A 19,046-nucleotide genomic window follows, 5' to 3' on the forward strand; every position below is an offset into this window, starting at 1 on the left:
CCTAAACCCTGGTGTTGCAAGCAGCAATGCTCCAACTTGAGTCATTGGAACCACAACAGTTAACTTAGGGACTCAGAACTAGCCAGTGGAGTTGGGAAGGCTACAGCTAAACATAACGTTTCGCCTGGAAAGCACATTCACCTCACAGCTATGAAAAGAAACCTCAGGCATTACAAACGCCCTAGCTGAGGGAAAATAGAGCCTTTGTTATGGTAACATCAACATGGTTTCTCACCGAGTTAAACCGAGAGGAACACATACACCGGAAAAACAACCAGTGTTTTTAAACTCCATTTACCCCTCATCTTCTCATTCGAAGTTGGGGAATTCCTAGCTTCAGAAGAAAAAGGAAAACTCTTTTTAAAAAAGAGTTGACAATTGGGAGTTTCCAGCGGGAAAAGTTTCCAGAAAGTTTCAGGGGGTGTCTTGAGAGTGTTTCTGCATCAATCCGTTCCAGCTGAACATTTTTAGGTACAGGAGTTTGGGCCGATCAAGCACACCATACAGTATGGTCTGGCCTGGGTATGTTAGGGTGGAGGGGGGGGGGGTCAGGCATTTGAACCGGGATGTGTTTTGGCACCCATTCAAAGCTGAGCCGTCTAGGACATAGGGTTTTTCCCCAGTGGACTTTGAGCACTGGTCAACACCGCATCCTCCAAACCTACTATAAGACCATAGCCAAAACACACTAACCAACCAACCCACACAAACACCACCCCAGGACACATGTCTCGGTGTGAACTGAGAGCATTGAGTGTGGGCTGGGGTGTACAAAGGGCGTTTTGGCTCAGTGGTCTGTAACAGGTGACCGGATGTAACACACACACACACACACACACACACACACACACACACACACACACACACACACACACACACACACACACACACACACACACACACACACACACACACACACACACACACACACACACACACACACACACACACACACACACACACACAGCTCTCCTACCTCTAGTATGGTTTAACAAAGTAGAAAGACAAGAGCATCCAGTTACACCGCTGCACAACAGCAGTGACTGTGAAAGTCTTCAAATTGAATATGCTAAAATTGTCCAAGGAACATTTAAGCTTTTTCGTAATTCACACCCTAGACAGACACACCCTCCAGCCTTTCGATGATACCTAATAGGCTACAATACCCTCTTTTTCTTCTCCTTTAGTTAGAGAAGAGACATCCCTCTCTCCCCTGGTGACGGGAAGCCTGGGTAATTTCCTTAATCTGTGCCCAATTCGAGGCATTTACATAAAAATGTGCACTCTCAAGCCCCCTTAATAGAAGAGCATTTTTAATACGCAATTATACTCCTCAATAGATTCCACTTATTAGGCTAGTGTTAGACAAACAGGTACGTATACAGAGAGGGACTCCAAGACACAACGGCTGAAGTGCTGCTCTGCCACCAGGGAGAGGTGAACTCAATAGAAAGAGCTCAATTCATTTAACCGAGGTTCATTAAACCCAGCACGGTGGCTTCTCCCCGCTTCCCTCGTCTCATTTGTGCGTGGGCGCGAGCGCGCGTGCATCCGCACTTACCCCTGCACAGCACCGCAAGTCCAACCTGATTTTGACTTCCACACATCTGTGCAGCGTACCATTTGACCACATCTTATACAACTAAACCATTCATCCCTGGCCCTGCGCATCAAACCGTCTTTGCATCTGCATGGTCACACCTGTACGGCCTGGATCAGCCACAGAACGTTTTTTTAACCACTGCACGGCTTTTCTGGCTGAGCATCTTTCCTTTATAGCTTTTGGGAGATTTTCTTCCACGTACAGATCTCACTTTAGGATTTGGCCCCGATACTGTAGTCCCTTATTACAGCCAGCATCGCTGTGAAAGTACATTCCCTCCAACCTGTCTGAGAGTATTTGGGCAGAGCAGGAGGTGTTGAAGGACGAGCGTCTGGACACAGGAAGCATCAGAGCCTGTATCCCTGCCCAGGCGGCCCGGTGTGCGACCCCCATCTCTCCCTGAGTGCAACGAGGCTCCCTGCTCTTTTGGTTCCTGGCCAGCGGAGCACTTCTTAAGCAGCGTTCTGTGTGATTACATTACCTATTTTCTGAGTAGATGGCCTGATTCAGCGCGACTCCAATAGCTTTTACACATGACCCACAGATCCAGCTGGAGACTGAACAAACGCAAGCCCAGTTTAAGTGCTTCCCTCTGGGGTGGAATAATGGAGAGAGCCCCTGAGGGGAGTCGGACATGGAGCCCCTATGGCTAAGAACACACACAGCACTGAAGTATCCTATTACTGCAGACACTTGACCCGTACTCAATTAACAGAAGCTCTTTGAACACAACACATCTCCTAAACGACCCATAACAACAGTGAGGAGGGGAGAGAGAGAAAAGGGTTGAAGGAGAGGTTTAGAAAGAGAGAAACGTGTCCTTTCCCATGTGACTCAAATGCATTGGTTCCAGATGGGGGGGAAACTACTAAAGCCACAAGGTGAGTTTGAGGGAATACATTAAGTCTTATTTACACATGATAGACTGCACTAGGACATAAAAGACCAGAGGATTTGTGGAGGTTAAGCTGATCCCAGATCTGTGGCTAAGAACAACGTGCACCTGAAGGGGCTGTTCCATCCTGATACTGTGTCAGCGGTATATCCGCCTGCTCTCAGACTCTCTCAGCGAGGGTTTTCTCCAGACGCTACTGATCAACACAGCCGTGTCTGACGCCGCCATTACTCAACATTAATAACCACACCGGCGTGTTCATCATACCGCGCTTCTACATCAAACCTGCCACAAATAATCACCTCGCCGCGCGTGTTGGTGTGCGCACACGTCAAGCCGCCGTGTTCAAACTCCTCGCACCGCACCGAGCACCTCTTATTTCTCACGTGTGACACCAGGGAAGCGGAATAAAACCCGCTTTTGTGTTGACTCTGGTAAACAGTTGCCTAATATCCTGCGACAGCCCATACACACAACAATAAACCAGTCGTCGGTAAACGGGAAAAGCAACTCATGATTTATAAATCGTGTGAGTACAAGGCAAAGGCTTGTTTAACTAATGTGCTGTCAGACAAGGTGCAGACCGAGTGTATGTGGAGTTTCTGACTAAAGTCGTCAGAAGGTGATAGTCAAGGTTTTAAGGTCTACGAGCTAAGGAAGGGCCTGGATGGACTTTTGCACTTTTCCTTGGACACCTATAGAGGGATGAGAAAGAGAAAAGTCGCTTTTCAATGGTACAGTTGAGCTCCAGGTCTACGATCTATCTGTAAGACTAGGAAATGGAAAGGAGGGGATGTGATGTCCTTTTGGACTTGAGCTAAAACGTCACGTGACAGGTAGGCAGGGATAAATCCCTGTCCCAAGCTCAGGTCCCCGCTGACATTTAGGTGACATTTAACAAACACCTGGGAACTGAACCGAGAGACCACACAAAAACCCAAAATACTGGAGTTGAGAAAGACTCTGATATCAGGTGAGGTGAGACACAGTTGTATTATAATAATAATAATAATACTAATAAACGCCATTTAGTAGACAATTTTATCCAAAGCGATTTACAACAGTGAGTGGCCCCAGCAGGAATCGAACTCACGATACAAGGCGCTGCTAGCTCCATGCTCAACCAACTGAGCCACACGGGACCAGTGTTGTATTTTACTTCCGTTCACAACATTCCCAAGACTTTGCATATTGGCAGTCGACTGCCCTTATCGTCCCATAATTATCCATTCCTACAGACACAACAGGCCGACACATGCCTATGCACCCTCAGAGTAACGCTTTTCTGGGAGAATGACTCTCAGATATTCACTATTTTATTGAAAAAGTAGAGGAAAAGTCAGAGGGGCCCCCAAGCCATCCCTCATCTTGTTTGATTTATATGAGAGGCGACAAAAATGTATAACAGGCAATTTGGAGGGTGATTTGTGATTCTCATAAGTGATGAAGATATGCTGAGAATGTTGGCCAGGAGAAAGGAGGGAGGGAAAAATGGAGAAAAAGAGAGGAGGGTGAGCCAATATTGATTTTGTTGTTTAAATGAAGCTGTCGGGAAGGGTGTGAGAGTGAAAGATTGAAAGGGAGAGAGGGAGGCTTTGGGACGTGGAAAACACAACTATACGCCAAATGAACAACCCCCAGAAAATGACTAAGTAAGTCCACGTGTCTGCTTTCAAAGTGGACAAGAGGCGAGCTGACTAGTTTGGGTGCGCTTGCTCTCACCCAAAATCGACACCTCACTTACACATCCAACCACGCATTCTCTCTCTCAAAAACACACACACACACCCCACAGACACAACTCCACACACGGGGACCCGAATCAACTCCAGGAAAACTCAAAGGCCAACATAAATACATTAACTGAGCAGGCACTTCAGGCAGAATGAAATAACTGAATAGTTTAGCAGCCCTGACACAGACAGACACACCGTTTCATAACTGTACTGTTTAAGAGAGAATAGTGAGGCGCTGGACTGGACAGAGGAGGCAGACTCAACGCTGCAGGACTGTTTCGAGATGACTGATCGGAATATGTTCAAAGATTCATCATCCACCCAGGACTCCTCCAACAACATCGAGGAATATACATGGCCAGTAAGAGGCTTCATTAGGAAATGTGTTGATGTTGTAGCCACAATAAAAATCCAAGACATTCCCCAACCAAATACCCTGGAGGAACCGAGAAACCTGTGTCATGCTGAGAGCCCGTACTGCATTCAATGTCAGACAGAACGAACCCTGATGACTAGGTGGAGCGTGGCGCGTACAAGGCAAGCAGGTACCAGCGCCGCAAATCCATTCGGGACGCAAAAAGACAATACAGATTCAAACTTGAATTGATGTTCGACAACTCGGACTCGGAAACGCATTTGGCACGGACTACAGACTCTCACGGACTACAAAGGCAAATACCCAATCCAACAACACCTCTTAACACAGGGGGCCAACAGCCCGTTCACCCACGGCTGCGTGACTTTGCACGACACCGACTCCATCAGCAAGTTTGCTGACGACACCAACGTTGTAGGCCTGATAACCAACAACAGCCTGTAGAGTGGAGTTAAGTCAACTAGCGTTGTGGTGCCAGGACAACAACCTTTCCCTCAATTTCAACAAAGGAGTTGATTGTTGACTTCAGGAAGCAGAGGAGGGAACATGCCCCGATCCACATCAACGGGACTGAGAGTCAGCAGTTCCTGACCGTCCACATCACCGAGGACTTGACATGGCCCAACAACACCCCCCGCCCTTGTCAAGAGGGAGCAACAGCGTCCCTATTTACTAAGGCGGCTGAAGAAAACGGGCATGCCAAACCGGGTCCACTCCAAATACTACCGCAAACATCGAGAGCATCCTGACCTGTTGCATCACAGCCTGGTAAAGGAATTGCTCGACCGCAAGGCCCTCCAGCGGGTGGTGAAGACAGCCTAGTACATCACTGAGACTGTGCTCCCACCCCTTCAGGAAAACGACGCAAAACAGTGCCTGAGGAAGGCCCAAAGCATCATCAAGGACCCCCAGCCACGAGCTGTTCCCTCCCTTACGGATACCCACAGGCTCAGAGACAGTTTCTAACTACAAGCCATAAGACTGCTGAACACTTGCACCTGACTGATCACCTGCACTGACTCTCTGCACCTGAACACACTCGCGCACACATATACAGGTAACTGCCAAAATAATGGAAACACTTGAGTATATGGGGGATAGAAATGATATTGAAAGCAAATGCTTCCACATGTAGCGATGTGTCGTTTGAATGTCATATGTTGAACAATGCTGAACCTTATGTTGAATTGATCTTAACCAATTTTTAGGTTCTCACCCCAAAACACCTGATCTTCTTCCAAGACAATGGGTCGAAAAAATGGCTCTAGACAGCTGGGGGTGATACCAAAAACCTCCATCTCCAGCAGGTCGACCACAGGCCCAGGACCTTTTCCTTTAAACGGCCAGAACTGGTAACTGATAAATTAGGGGAAAAGTACATTTTAGGGAAGTACAAGTACATTTTAGGGAATAGTACTTGTAATCCAGTACAGAAATAGGGACGGAAGTGCCCCTGCACTAAACAGGCTCAGAAGAAGACGGAAGACTTAAAAGAGCTAGCGTAGCCTGAACGATACGCGTAAGCTAACCTTCTTCAAGGAAAGAAAGAGAAGACAATTATAGGACAGCCTCTGCAACTGATGAGTGTCATAAAACGTGGTATAAATCAATTGGGTTTGTCTTGTTATTCTGGTAAAGAACTCCAATTGATGTTCAAAGATGTCATACCTTATGAATCAATGTATTACTATTATTGTAACTGTAGTCTTATAGAGGTGTTACTAAAATAACTCGTAAGTCAGGTCTTAGAAGACCATTTTGTCCAATAACTGGTGCCCATTTAATAAGTGTACACACTATCTTACATTATGACACCCTGTGTGAGGAGAATCTTAGAGCTACTTTGCAAAATGTTCTGAAACGGACACTACTGTAACCACTAAAAGTGTGACAAAAGTGCTACAGTTCACAAAAGTCTTCGCAAAATGTCAACACAATTACTGGATACAATCTAACATTGTTATTTGATAAAGTATAGGATTGGAAATAGAGTAGAGTTACGTTGATTAGGATATCACGTTCAAATAGACTTATTATTTAACAGCACTTTGAGCATATCAGATCATCAGAATTATCTGACCGACATTGATCACAATCGCTAACAAACAACTGTTTGTTAATACCACCAGAGCCTTGATCGGCCCTGGTGGTATAAACATCGTGCTAATGATTGCATTAGGCGCTTCGATGTTAAACCGCCAAATTTCTAATGAAATTAAACTGTAGTCTCAGTCTGACTGAGACTACCAGCAATGTATCCCACCATGTGGCCCCGGATAACACCACAGAGATCTTATCTTCTCTCACGCTACAGGGGTCCCAAATGGAACATAAATCCAAGCTATTGTTAAACTCACAAGGCGATAAGGCTATGCCTGTGAAATTAGATTCCGCTAATTTAACTGACCTAGCAGCTATGTTCAACACTTGCCAATTACAAAATGACACATAAGAACAGTCCCAAGTCATGCGTTCAGAAATGGAACAAATCAAAACTAAGATTGTTAACCTACAAGTCCCAAGTCTCTAATCAGCTAGAAAAGTTGAAATAACTAAAATCAGGGCCAAGCAAAGACTGTGAGCAGAATCCTTCGGGTTGACCAAGTTACAAGGGAATGTTTCTTTTCAAAAGAAAAGGCAACGCCCTACCTCCCGAGTGGCGCAGCGTTCTAAGGCACTTCATCGCACTACAGACCCGGGTTCGATCCCAGACTGTGTCACAAACAACCGTGACCGGGAGTCCTAGAGGGCGGTGCACAATTGGCCCAGCGTCGTCCGGGTTAGGGGAGGGTTTGGCTGGGGGGGCTCTACTTGGCTCATTGCGCTCTAGCGACTCCTTGTGGCAGGCCGGGCACCTGCAGGGTGACTTCGGTCGTCAGTTGAACAGTGTTTCCTTCGACACATTGGTGCGGCTGGCTTCCGGGTTAAGAGGGCGGGTGTTACGAAGCGCGGTTTGGCGGGACATGTTTCGGAGGACGCATGACTCAACTTTTGCCTCTCCTGAGCCTGTTGGGACAAGATCGTAATTGGATCGCAATAGGCTATCACGAAATTTAAGATAAAAAGGGGGTCATCTATGAACATTTGAATATCTAGGCCATTTTCTGTTATAATCTCCACCCGGCACAGCCAGAAGAGGACTGTCCACCCCTCATAGCCTGGTTCCTCTCTAGGTTTCTTCCTAGGTTCTGGCCTTTCTAGGGAGTTTTTTCTAGCCACCACGCTTCTACACCTGCATTGCTTGCTGTTTGGGGTTTTAGGCTGGGTTTCTGTACAGCACTTTGAGACATCAGCTGATGTAAGAAGGGCTTTATAAATACATTTGATTTGATTTAAAAATACAACAAAAAAAGAAGTCAATGACTAACTTCCCCCACCAGGATAGAGACAAACTTAGAGATAATGGAACGGGGGAGGGGCACCCTCCCAGCCCCAAACCCTTTGCCCAGCTCCAGAAAATGAGCATACTGTCACTTCCGGTAACCTCCCCCACCTGGCTGAGAAAGCAAAAGCACAGGCGGAGACAATAGGAGACCAAATTGACACCAGTGAAGGATGCTCATAATAATGGCCGGAACGGAGAAAATGGAATGGCATCAAACACCTGGAAACCATGTATTTGATACCATTCCACTGACTCTGCTCCAGTCATTACCACCAGCCTGTTCTCCCCAATTAAGGTGCCACCAACCTCCTGTGATTGACACCTAGGCGTACTGAAACATCCCAGGCAAAACTCCACACACTCAACCATCAAACTTTTTGATCGGTCACATCCTGCAGGCTCAAACATGAAGTCATACTTGAAAGATCTCAACCATTCTCTGCATTTACTGCCACAAATCTCAGACGATGAGAAAGGATACCTTCACAGAACCACCACTGGTAGGACAGTTCATGGTTTTATTAAACAGACAAATCGCTGATGTTGCTCCGAATTTTGACTTGCTATGCCGAGCCCTAACTTCTGGGTACTCAGCTCTGCATGACAAGAGAAGGTAGAGTTGTTCAACCAAAATCTTTTCCCATTACTCAGAATGTTTAGTAGGCTTAAAGTTCAGCATTTCATACCCATTACCGAAATCCGCAGAAAAGTACAAATACGATGGGACGACCTAACAGAACGCGAATGAGGTTAAAACCTATTGGAACCCGAGTTACACAATAACTCTACACGGCTTCCTCAAACTAAAAAGACCAACAAAGTACGGCAACATCCCGGCCTCGTTCCAGCATCATCCCCCGACTTCTTCAGGCCAACCCTCAAGTCCATCTAGACGTTTCCATAAGATGAGACATAATACTACCAGAAATGTTGGTCCAAAGAATACAGGGAAAGGGGAGGTGATGTGAACGAGCGAGGCTAGGATGCACGTCAGGAAAGAACGCATCGTAAGACCGGCCAACCTTGTGGAAGGCATCAAACGATTGGTTCTCCTCCATGCGGCCTAAACAATCAAGCAGCCACAACCAACTTTGATCGCAGTCGGAGTATAAGATCATTTCATGTTCAGGATCTCCAGGTCTTCACTTTTTATATTCCATTCTATTTCCTAATCATTCCCGTTGTTTGTAAATATTGTTGATTGGCGTTATTAATTGTTGATGGCATAAATCAAATGTGTTTGTCTTGCTATTCTGGTGAAGTACTCCCATTGATTCTCAAAGAATTCCCACCTTCAGATGACTCAATGTTTTACGATTATTGTAATTGTAGTCTTGTAGAGGTATTACTAAAATAACTCATAAGTCAGGGCTTCTTAGAATACTATTTTGTCCAATAACTGGACTGGTGCCCCGTTAATAATTCCATAGTAATACGTGTACACACTACCTTATACACACAATTCATTAAGCAATTAACATCCCATCATGCTTAGGGTCATTTGTAAAAATGCTGGAAAGCCATTATTTTGGACATTATTTTACCTACAATGGCTATGCCCCTATAGGATGACAATGCCCCCATCCACAGGGCACGAGTGGTCACTGAATGGCTTGATGAAAACCATATGCCCATGGCCTTCTCAGTCCCCAGATCTCAACCCAAGTGAAACTCACGGGAGATTCTGGAGCGGCGCCTTGAGACAACGTTTTACGTCACCGTCAACAAAACAACATCATTATGGAATTTAGCGAGAAAGAATGGTGTCGCAATCCCTCCAACAGAGTTCTAGATACTTGTAGAATCTATGCCAAGGTGCATTAGAGCTGTTATGGCTCGTTGTGGCCCAACGCCCTGTTAATACACTTTTTGTTGCCGTTTCCTTTATTTTGGTAGTTACCTGTATATTCATGCTAAACACACATCACAACTGCTGCTACCAGTCTTATTATTACTGCTAAATACTGCACAATTTAAACACTTGCCCCCCAATCCCACAAAACGCGTGTAAATATTGGACTACAAACCGTGCCTTCATGTATTATAATTCATTGTTTATTCTATTCCACTGAGCTACTTACTTTACCGTCGTGTTCTTATCTTTTATGATTTCGTATCGTTGTTGTATTGTCCGAGAAAGAAAACTGCAGGTAAGCATTTCATTGGACGGCGTATACCATCTGTATCCTGTACCTACGACTAATCCAACTTTAAAACGAACACAGGCAGGGTTAACGCTAAGACATACTGACGTAACAAGTGTCTAGCGCGAGTAGTATTGTAGTTTTACTGACAACTCTCTACTATTCTCGACAGGAGGAGATGGTTTGGACTGAGGTAATGTTTTGATATGTTAAACACACCGTCTCTACTTTGACTGCTATCCCTTTGTTTCATCATCTTCTATTTGACTCGTTATCGCTCTCCCTCTCTGTGTAACATTACTGGCACGGTGAGAACCACATGTTGACCTGCTTCGGGTCATCACACGAAATGTTCTACAATTCTCAGGAAATTAAGAGTAGCAAAGAAGGACCTCCCATTGTCCCAGTCAGACAGTCATTGGTCGAGTGTTGAGGCACAATGGTTTGAGAGGTGGAGAGGCGTTAGAGGGGGGGATAAACTGCCAGGGTATTTTACCTCCCCTTGTGTCCTGTATTTTTGATGACACCTCATTTCATCACGCACGAGCACACACGCACACACACACCTACACACACACACCTACACACACCTACACACACCTACACACCTCATGGGCTCTATCTATCTGATGTCCCCATCAGGGGGAAATTACACCTGGAAATAAGAGGTCATTTTGCACCTGTTTACCTCCACACACAAACACCTCGTCTAAGTCAAGCCCGCCAAATACCACAGTGGTAATCTAGCAGCAGGAAGGTAAATGGTAAAGAGATGGGATGTGGAAGAGGGGGAGGCACGGGTGGAAACGGTTTCTGCTAGATGACTGATTGCTAGTGGGGGCTTTCATAGAGTGCGGGTGTACTGTGTACACGCATGTGTGCGGCTCGCGTGTTTAGGGGAAACCTACTCGTTATGGCGGATCCCATGTCTGATTCTGAATCATATTGCCGGGTGTCTGTCTCCCTTTCCGTCTCCCTCCGTCTAACCTTTCCGTCTCCCTCTCCGTCGCAGTCTGTCTTAGACTGCAGCGTTACATTCTGACATGCTAAACAAGGCCTGTCCAGGAGAGGAACACACCAATAGAGGTAATCTCATTGTCAAACAGACACCCTAACACAATCTCTCTCTCACCTCTCTGAGATATGTGGCATTTCATAACAGTAAACCAGATTACCAATTTGATTTGCTCTCTTGGCCCTTGGGCACTCAGCAGCAGATCGAGCGCAGTAGGTTATACAGTACATCTGATATACAGCCTGATATACAGTCATACAGCCTAGGATTTATACACCTTGCAACTGGGGAAATCAAGGTGGTAAACTCTCCCCTCTTGCCTTGCGTCACTCATTTTCTCTCCTCTAACTCGCTCTGTCATCCCCAGCCGTAGCCCCAATAATCCTGTACACACCCCTCGCCCCCCAGCTCCACCAACACCAGTTAATGTCATTATAGGGCATAGGGCCGGTGTGTGTGTGAGCGTGTGCGTGTGTAAGGGGTGAAGGACGGTAACGTCTCGCGGCCCCCTCAGAGTAATCTGGCACACGTCATGTTTTTAATGTTTTTATTGGTGGAGTATACTAGAATACCATAACCCTCCAAGTCCAACCACATCGCCAGCAAATTCATAGATGCATAACCTGGTACAGAGCTGAGAAACTGAGGAAGCTGCAGCCATTGTATCTAGGCTGCATAGTAAATTCAATAGTGTGTTAACACTCCAAAAGCAGCCTGCTATACCTCAAGGCAGGTAGGCTGCTGCCAGGGCCATACATCAATACATAAAACAGATATAAATCAATATATTAAAAATATATATATAAATAAAACAAGAGATGGTTTACTCAAGCCACCAAAGTCATGCCTCTAAAGGGTTGGTTTTTCCCTCTCTCTCTCTCTACAGTAACTCCCACTTCCTCCCAAAAGGAAAATCTTATTTCACCTTTTCCCTCCTTTGGGACGTGATCCATGAATCCAGCCAGCGGGTTATTTGAGTCTGTCAATCATTCCAGAGAATTGGAAGCGCCAATGAGGAAAAACCTGCCAGAACCTTCTCTCCCCCCTTCCCTCTCTCTGTCTCTCCGTCCCCCCTGTCTCTCTCTCTCCTTCCCCCTCTCTCTCCCTCTCTCTCTCTCCTCCCCACCCCCCTCTCTCTCTCCTCCCCACCCCCCTCTCTCTCTCCTTCCCCTTCTCTCTCTCCCCCTCTCTCTCCTTCCCCTTCTCTCTCTCTCTCTCTCCTTCCCCTTCTCTCTCTCTCTCTCTCCTTCCCCTTCTCTCTCTCTCTCTCTCCTTCCCCCCTGCTCTCTCTCTCTCCTTCCCCCCTGCTCTCTCTCTCTCCTTCCCCCCTGCTCTCTCTCTCTCCTTCCCCCCTGCTCTCTCTCTCTCCTTCCCCCCTGCTCTCTCTCTCTCCTTCTCCCTCTGCTCTCTCTCCTCTCCTTCCCTCCCTCGCTCTCTCTCTCTCCTTCCCCCTCGCTCTCTCTCTCTCTCTCTCTCTCTCCTTCCCCCTCGCTCTCTCTCTCTTTCCCCCTCGCTCTCTCTCTCTCTCTCCTTCCCCCTCGCTCTCTCTCTCTCTCTCCTTCCCCCTCGCTCTCTCTCTCTCTCTCCTTCCCCCTCGCTCTCTCTTTCCCCCTCGCTCTCTCTCTCTCTCCTTCCCCCTCGCTCTCTCTCTCTCTCTCCTTCCCCCTCGCTCTCTCTCTCTCTCTTTCCCCCTCGCTCTCTCTCTCTCCTTCCCCCTCGCTCTCTCACTCTCTCCTTCCCCCTCTCTCTCTCTCTCTCCTTCACCCTCGCTCGCTCTCTCTCTCCTTCCCCCTCGCTCTCTCTCTCTCTCCTTCCCCCTCGCTCTCTCTCTCCTTCCCCCTCGCTCTCTCTCTCCTTCCCCCTCACTCTCTCTCTCTCTCCTTCCCCCTCGCTCTCTCTCTCTCTCTCCTTCCCCCTCGCTCTCTCTCTCTCTCTCCTTCCGCCTCGCTCTCTCTCTCTCTCTCCTTCCCCCTCGCTCTCTCTCTCTCTCTCTCCTTCCCCCTCGCTCTCTCTCTCTCTCTCCTTCCCCCTCGCTCTCTCTCTCTCTCTCCTTCCCCCTCGCTCTCTCTCTCTCTCTCCTTCCCCCTCGCTCTCTCTCTCTCTCCTTCCCCCTCGCTCTCTCTCTCTCTCTCCTTCCCCCTCGCTCTCTCTCTCTCTCTCCTTCCCCCTCGCTCTCTCTCCTTCCCCCTCGCTCTCTCTCTCTCTCTCCTTCCCCCTCGCTCTCTCTCTCTCTCAATCCCCCTCGCTCTCTCTCTCTCCCAATCCCCCTCGCTCTCTCTCTCTCTCTCTCTCCTTCCCCTCGCTCTCTCTCTCTCTCTCTCCTTCCCCCTCGCTCTCTCTCTCTCTCTCTCTCCTCCTCTCTCTCTCTCTCTCTCTCTCTCTCCTTCCCCCTCGCTCTCTCTCTCTCTCTCCTTCCCCCTCGCTCTCTCTCTCTATCTCTCTCCTTCCCCCTCGCTCTCTCTCTCTCTCTCTCTCTCCTTCCCCCTCGCTCTCTCCTTACCCCTGGCACTCTCTCTATCTCTCCTTCCCCCTCACTCTCACTCTCTATCTCTCCTTCCCCCTCACTCTCACTCTCTATCTCTCCTTCCCCCCTTCTCTCACTCTCTATCTCTCCTTCCCCCCTTCTCTCGCTCGCTCTCTCCTTACTCTCGCTCGCTCTCTCCTTCCCCCTCGCTCTCTCCTTACCCCTCGCTCTCTCCTTACCCCTCGCTCTCTCCTTACCCCTCGCTCTCTCCTTACCCCTCGCTCTCTCCTTACCCCTCGCTCTCTCCTTACCCCTCGCTCTCTCCTTCCCCCTCGCTCTCTCTCTCTCCTTCCCCCTCGCTCTCTCTCTCCTTCCCTCTCCCTCTCCCTCTCTCCTTCCCCCTCGCTCTCTCTCTCTCCTTCCCCCTCGCTCTCTCTCTCTCCTTCCCCCTCGCTCTCTCTCTCTCCTTCCCCCTCACTCTCTCTCTCTCCTTCCCCCTCGCTCTCTCTCTCTCCTTCCCCCTCGCTCTCTGCCACGGAACAAAATCTGTGTGCACGTCTGGTCTAGAACTGGGAAAGAGCCAACTGGCTTGACTCAGTCCCACAACGCATCAAACATGTGTCATAACACAGAAATCCCATCCCATGTCAGAGTTGAGTTTCCATTTATTGAAGTCTTTTTTTCCACCTCCTCTACTCTCCTCCAGCCCCTGAGACTTGACTGACTATAGAAACTAGCGTAATGAATATCAATACCTGTAGCGCAAGAGAAGTAACATACGGTCATTATGTGGATGCTAGCAAGCAGGCTAGCTAGTGCTAAGTATCAACAGCCAATCCAGTAGGGGCTGGAAGCTATGGTGAGCTTCAAATCTGTCAATTGCGCCGTGATATCGCTGACTATTTGCATCAAGTTCAGCTTTCCCCATTTCTTTGGTCCCGCCCTGTTAATGCTCCCTCGCCCAACGCTCGCACTGCCCGATGGTCCCCCCCCGCCCACTTGACTTCTCTCCATTGAAAATGAATGGGTTCCGGTGTTTCATTGCCCCCTAACATGTTCAGCGGGTACGCACTGTTAGAGGAAGCAATATCCAGCGATTGACAAATAGCCCCCTGAACAGTAACACATCAGTGCAACACAGAAACTGTCATCAACACAGAACCAGAGTCCAAGAGATGAAAAGCTCACGACAGCAATTTCACACACCATCACATTCATAATATAGGAGCATAGACGATATGCTGCCTTCACTACAGGAAAATGGCTATGATTCCAGGAACACACACACACACACACACACAGAGAGAAATATGAATGCACACATCTGAGATGAGAAGTGAGGGAGCTACAGTATGTAAGCCCGAAACTCATAAAACATTAGTTTGATATGTAGGTGTGTGTGTGTGTGTGTGTGTGTGTGTGTGTGTGTGTGTGTGTGTGTGTGTGTGTGTGTGTGTGTGTGTGTACCTGTCGTTGATGCTCCAGTTGAGACAGAGGTTGAGGGAGCTGAGGTTCCTACACTTCCGGACCACCTCCATCACGGTCTCGTTGTTGAGCTCGGAGATGTGCCGCAGGTCCAGGCTGCTCAGGTTACGCAGCTAGGAGAGAGGACAGAGATAGAGGTCAGTAGAGAGACACACGTGTTCTGCTTTTCACCCCCCCCCCCATACATATACATAGCACTTCAATCAATCACCTGACCAAACCTGCGTGTACATATGACCTCAATCAATCAGCCCAACTACCTCGTACCCCAGGACACTTGTACTGTGTATAGCCTCGTTGTTATTTTGTGTTAGTATTTGAATTTGATCTATTTGTTATTTATCCTTCTTAACTGCGTTGTTGGGAAAGGGCTCGTGAGTAAGCATTTCACGGTAAAGTCTGCACTTACGTGACGAATAACATTTGATTTGCACAGAGAGTCCTTCAGCACAAGAAAGTTACGAGAGGATTACCAACTCAACAAGTAATAACAACACAGGTATATTTTCTCTGATACACACTCGGGAAGGAGGATGGATAAGCCTACGCACACACACACACACACACGCACACACGCACACGCGTGCGCACCAGGAAGGCCGGATAATAAGTATTATTAAAAACATATACCATTTCTAAAACGCACAACGGGGAAGCAGGGTGTAAAATGTCACAGTCATGGCTAAACACAAAACAAGCTTCCAGTAGGTATTAAGATTAGAGGTATCATTGTCTGCTCTGTGGGCTTCTAGTCAAGACAGACTGGAGGTGGGAAGAGTAGGGCAGGGCAGCCTGGAGAATCCCTGGATCTGCTTCTCACTTGACACACGCGGAAACAGAAGTGTGTCTTCTTTTTATTTGCCAGAGACCGTGCAGTCTGAAAATCATCCGACATAACCATGTGGCCTGGTAAATACATGATGCATTAACCGTAGAGTTCACAGTGGCTTTACACACACGGGGTTGACAGTACAGGGAGGAACCGTAGTCGCAGTCATAATTAGAATGCATAGAGCTTAGTGCTGGTCACATGGACAGCTACAGAGGTGGACAAAAATGTTGTACTGAGCGAGCGAACCAAGCCCTCCCCCCCCCCCCCCATTTCACTGTACATAGAACCCCCTCCTAACGCCCCAGACCCCTACAACGGATTACAAAGCAGCACAGCTCTGGGGTCTGTACACCCTCCTCCCCCACATCTCATTTTTCCTGGTCTTCCACACCATTTTTGGTAGTTTACTAGGCAGTCCCTTTGCCTGTTGGCTACGGTATACCTAGGCCCTCCAACATATAGCTTCACAGTCAACCCCTACCCTAGGCCTGTACACCACCCACCCAGGACAGAAAACAACCCTACCAGCCTGGAAGAAGATAAAGATATGCTTCGCTGTCTTCTCCTCCCTACAAAACAGACACCTCCTCCCCACTGATGGATCAAGGTGCGACACTTATCTGTTTGTAGCGATAGCCCCGTGAATAATCCTCCACTGTAGATCAGTAGAGAGAGAGGCGAGACAGAGACAAAGGCAGAGACAGAGGTAGAGGCGAGACAGAGGGAGAGGCGAGACAGAGGCAGAGACAGAGGCGAGACAGAGGGAGAGGCGAGACAGAGGGAGAGGCGAGACAAAGGCAGAGACAGAGACAAAGGCAGAGACAGAGGCGAGACAGAGACAAAGGCAGAGACAGAGGCGAGACAGAGGGAGAGGCGAGACAGAGGCAGATGCGAGACAGAGGGAGACAGACAGAGGGAGACAGACACAGAGGGAGACAGACACCCAGCAATATGATTCAGGATCAGACATGGGATCCGCCATAACGAGTAGGTTTCCCCTAATATTTTTCATTATGTATATGGTGTCCCAACAGCACATAATTTGAAGCATTCCATATGTAAACTCAGTACAAAATAATAATTTACAAACATTATCAAGGCTCACCTGATAAATACATATCCTAAAGCGTTCCCCAGTGATCGACTCTGGATTGAAGGGTTAAATTATTCATAGAGTGGCTGGTGTGTGTGTGTGTATGTGTTGGGGGGGGGAGATATGGCTGCGTTGTTGGCAAAACAAAGAAAACGCAGAAATGACTATAAGACAAACCTCTCACTCACTGTCTCCGTCTAACAGCCTCTCTCTTGTGATGTCAAATGTCAAAGGCTCACCTGCACGCTCTCACAGACACACACACCATTTTGTATGGCTACTTATTCTGGGGCCAACACTAAAGCACAACTTCAAAAGTGGAATTCGGTCTTCAAATATGCTTATCTTTGCCCAAATAGAGTTTCTTGGCCAGCCAGTGGAAACCCAGCCATTGATGTGAATTATCCAACGAGAAACCAGGGCAACAAACCCTCAGTTCTGATTGGCCGATGTGCAGCTGGGTTGTATGCGAGTGAATTAGCATAGGTCTGCATAAACGAGGAGAGTAGCACAGTCACGACTGAGACTAACCTTGTTAAACTCCAAAAACCACAATGGGGTAAAATTCTACATTTTGGAATGCGGATCGAAAAATATCCCTAAATCCCTCAAATAAAGAAAGAAAATCCATGTCAAGAAAAAAAAAAAAGGTAGAATGAGTAAAATCCATCACGTTGAAAGGAGTGACAGTATTTGTTGATAGATTATAATGAATGGAGTTTTCGGCCTATATGCATCAGGATAATGAATCACTTCCAGTTATAAGATCAGAGTTGATACTAATTCATTACACTGATCACACACACACACACAGAGAGACAGAGAGACAGAGAGACAGAGAGACAGAGAGACAGAGAGACAGAGAGACAGAGAGACAGAGAGAGAGAGAGAGAGAGAGAGAGAGAGAGAGTGTTCTGGCATGTTGTTCCTCGTTGGCGCTGCTTTTTACCTTAGCAGTTTCACTCCTGTGAGTTGGCAGGAAGGGTTGGCTGATTATTCACAGTGTTAATAAAAACACTCAAACCTGTGAAACACAGCTGCTCTGGGCTCAGCCTACGCACGCGCACACGCCAGATTTTCCTCACTTTTGTATTAATCACATTGGGCAACCGAAGGTCCAGTGAACTATTGCCATGGAGAAGAAAGAAAAAAAAATCAACTTTTTGGGTTTATGATTTTAATAATGGAAAAATTCTGTGTTTTCTGTTCCAGCGTGTGAGATGATGAGCGGAGCTCGAGGTTAACACCGCATGGAAGTCTGTTCATTAATCAATACATTTACAGTAGGAAAAAAGAGAGGGAAAAAATAAATGGTAACAGGTAGCCTAGTAGTTAGGCCAGTAACTAAAAGGGGGCTGGTTTGAATACCCGAGCCGACAAGGTGAAAAACCTGTTGCTGTGCCCTTAAGCAAGGCACGTAACCCCAATTTGCTCCAGGTGCCGTACTATTATGGCTGAACCTGCAAAACACCACATTTCACTGCACCCATCTGATGTATGTGACAAAAATATATATATATACACAGTACCAGTCAAAAGTTTGGGCACACCTACTCATTCAAATGTTTTTCTTTATTTTTACAATTTTCTACATTGTAGAATAATAGTGAAGACATCAAAACTATGAAATGTCACATACGGAATCATGTAGTAAACAAAAAAATTGTTAAAACAAATATTTATATTTATATTTGAGATTCTTCAAATAGCCACCCTTTGCCTTGATGACAGCTTTCCACACTCTTCGCATTCTCTCAACCAGCTTCACTTGGAATGCTTTTCCAACAGTCTTGAAGGAGTTCCCACATATGCTGAGCACTTGTTGGCTGCTTTTCCTTCACTCTGCGGTTCAACTCATCCCAAACTATCTCAATTGGGTTGAGGTCAGCTGATTGTGGAGGCCAGGTCATCTGATGCAGCACTCAATCACTCCCCTTCTTGGTTACCAGCAAAGCACCCCCACACCTCCATGCTTCACGGTGGGAACCACACATGCGGTGATCATCCGTTCACCTACT

The 19,046-nt window shown here is 47.3% G+C and overlaps 1 protein-coding gene across 4 annotated transcripts in view; it reads right to left on the reverse strand.

Annotated features, from left to right (window-relative positions):
* Positions 1–19,046, reverse strand: part of LOC139576443 (F-box/LRR-repeat protein 17-like) — a 321,636-nt gene that overhangs the window by 173,922 nt on the left and 128,668 nt on the right. For all 4 annotated transcript variants that reach the window (XM_071402571.1, XM_071402573.1, XM_071402572.1 and 1 more), the window contains one exon: positions 15,086–15,216. In XM_071402571.1, the coding sequence (XP_071258672.1) occupies positions 15,086–15,216 (131 nt within the window). The remainder of the gene's footprint in view (positions 1–15,085; positions 15,217–19,046) is intronic.

Source organism: Salvelinus alpinus, chromosome 5 (genome assembly GCF_045679555.1).
Source record: "Salvelinus alpinus chromosome 5, SLU_Salpinus.1, whole genome shotgun sequence".
NCBI classification, from domain to species: Eukaryota; Metazoa; Chordata; class Actinopteri; order Salmoniformes; family Salmonidae; genus Salvelinus; species Salvelinus alpinus.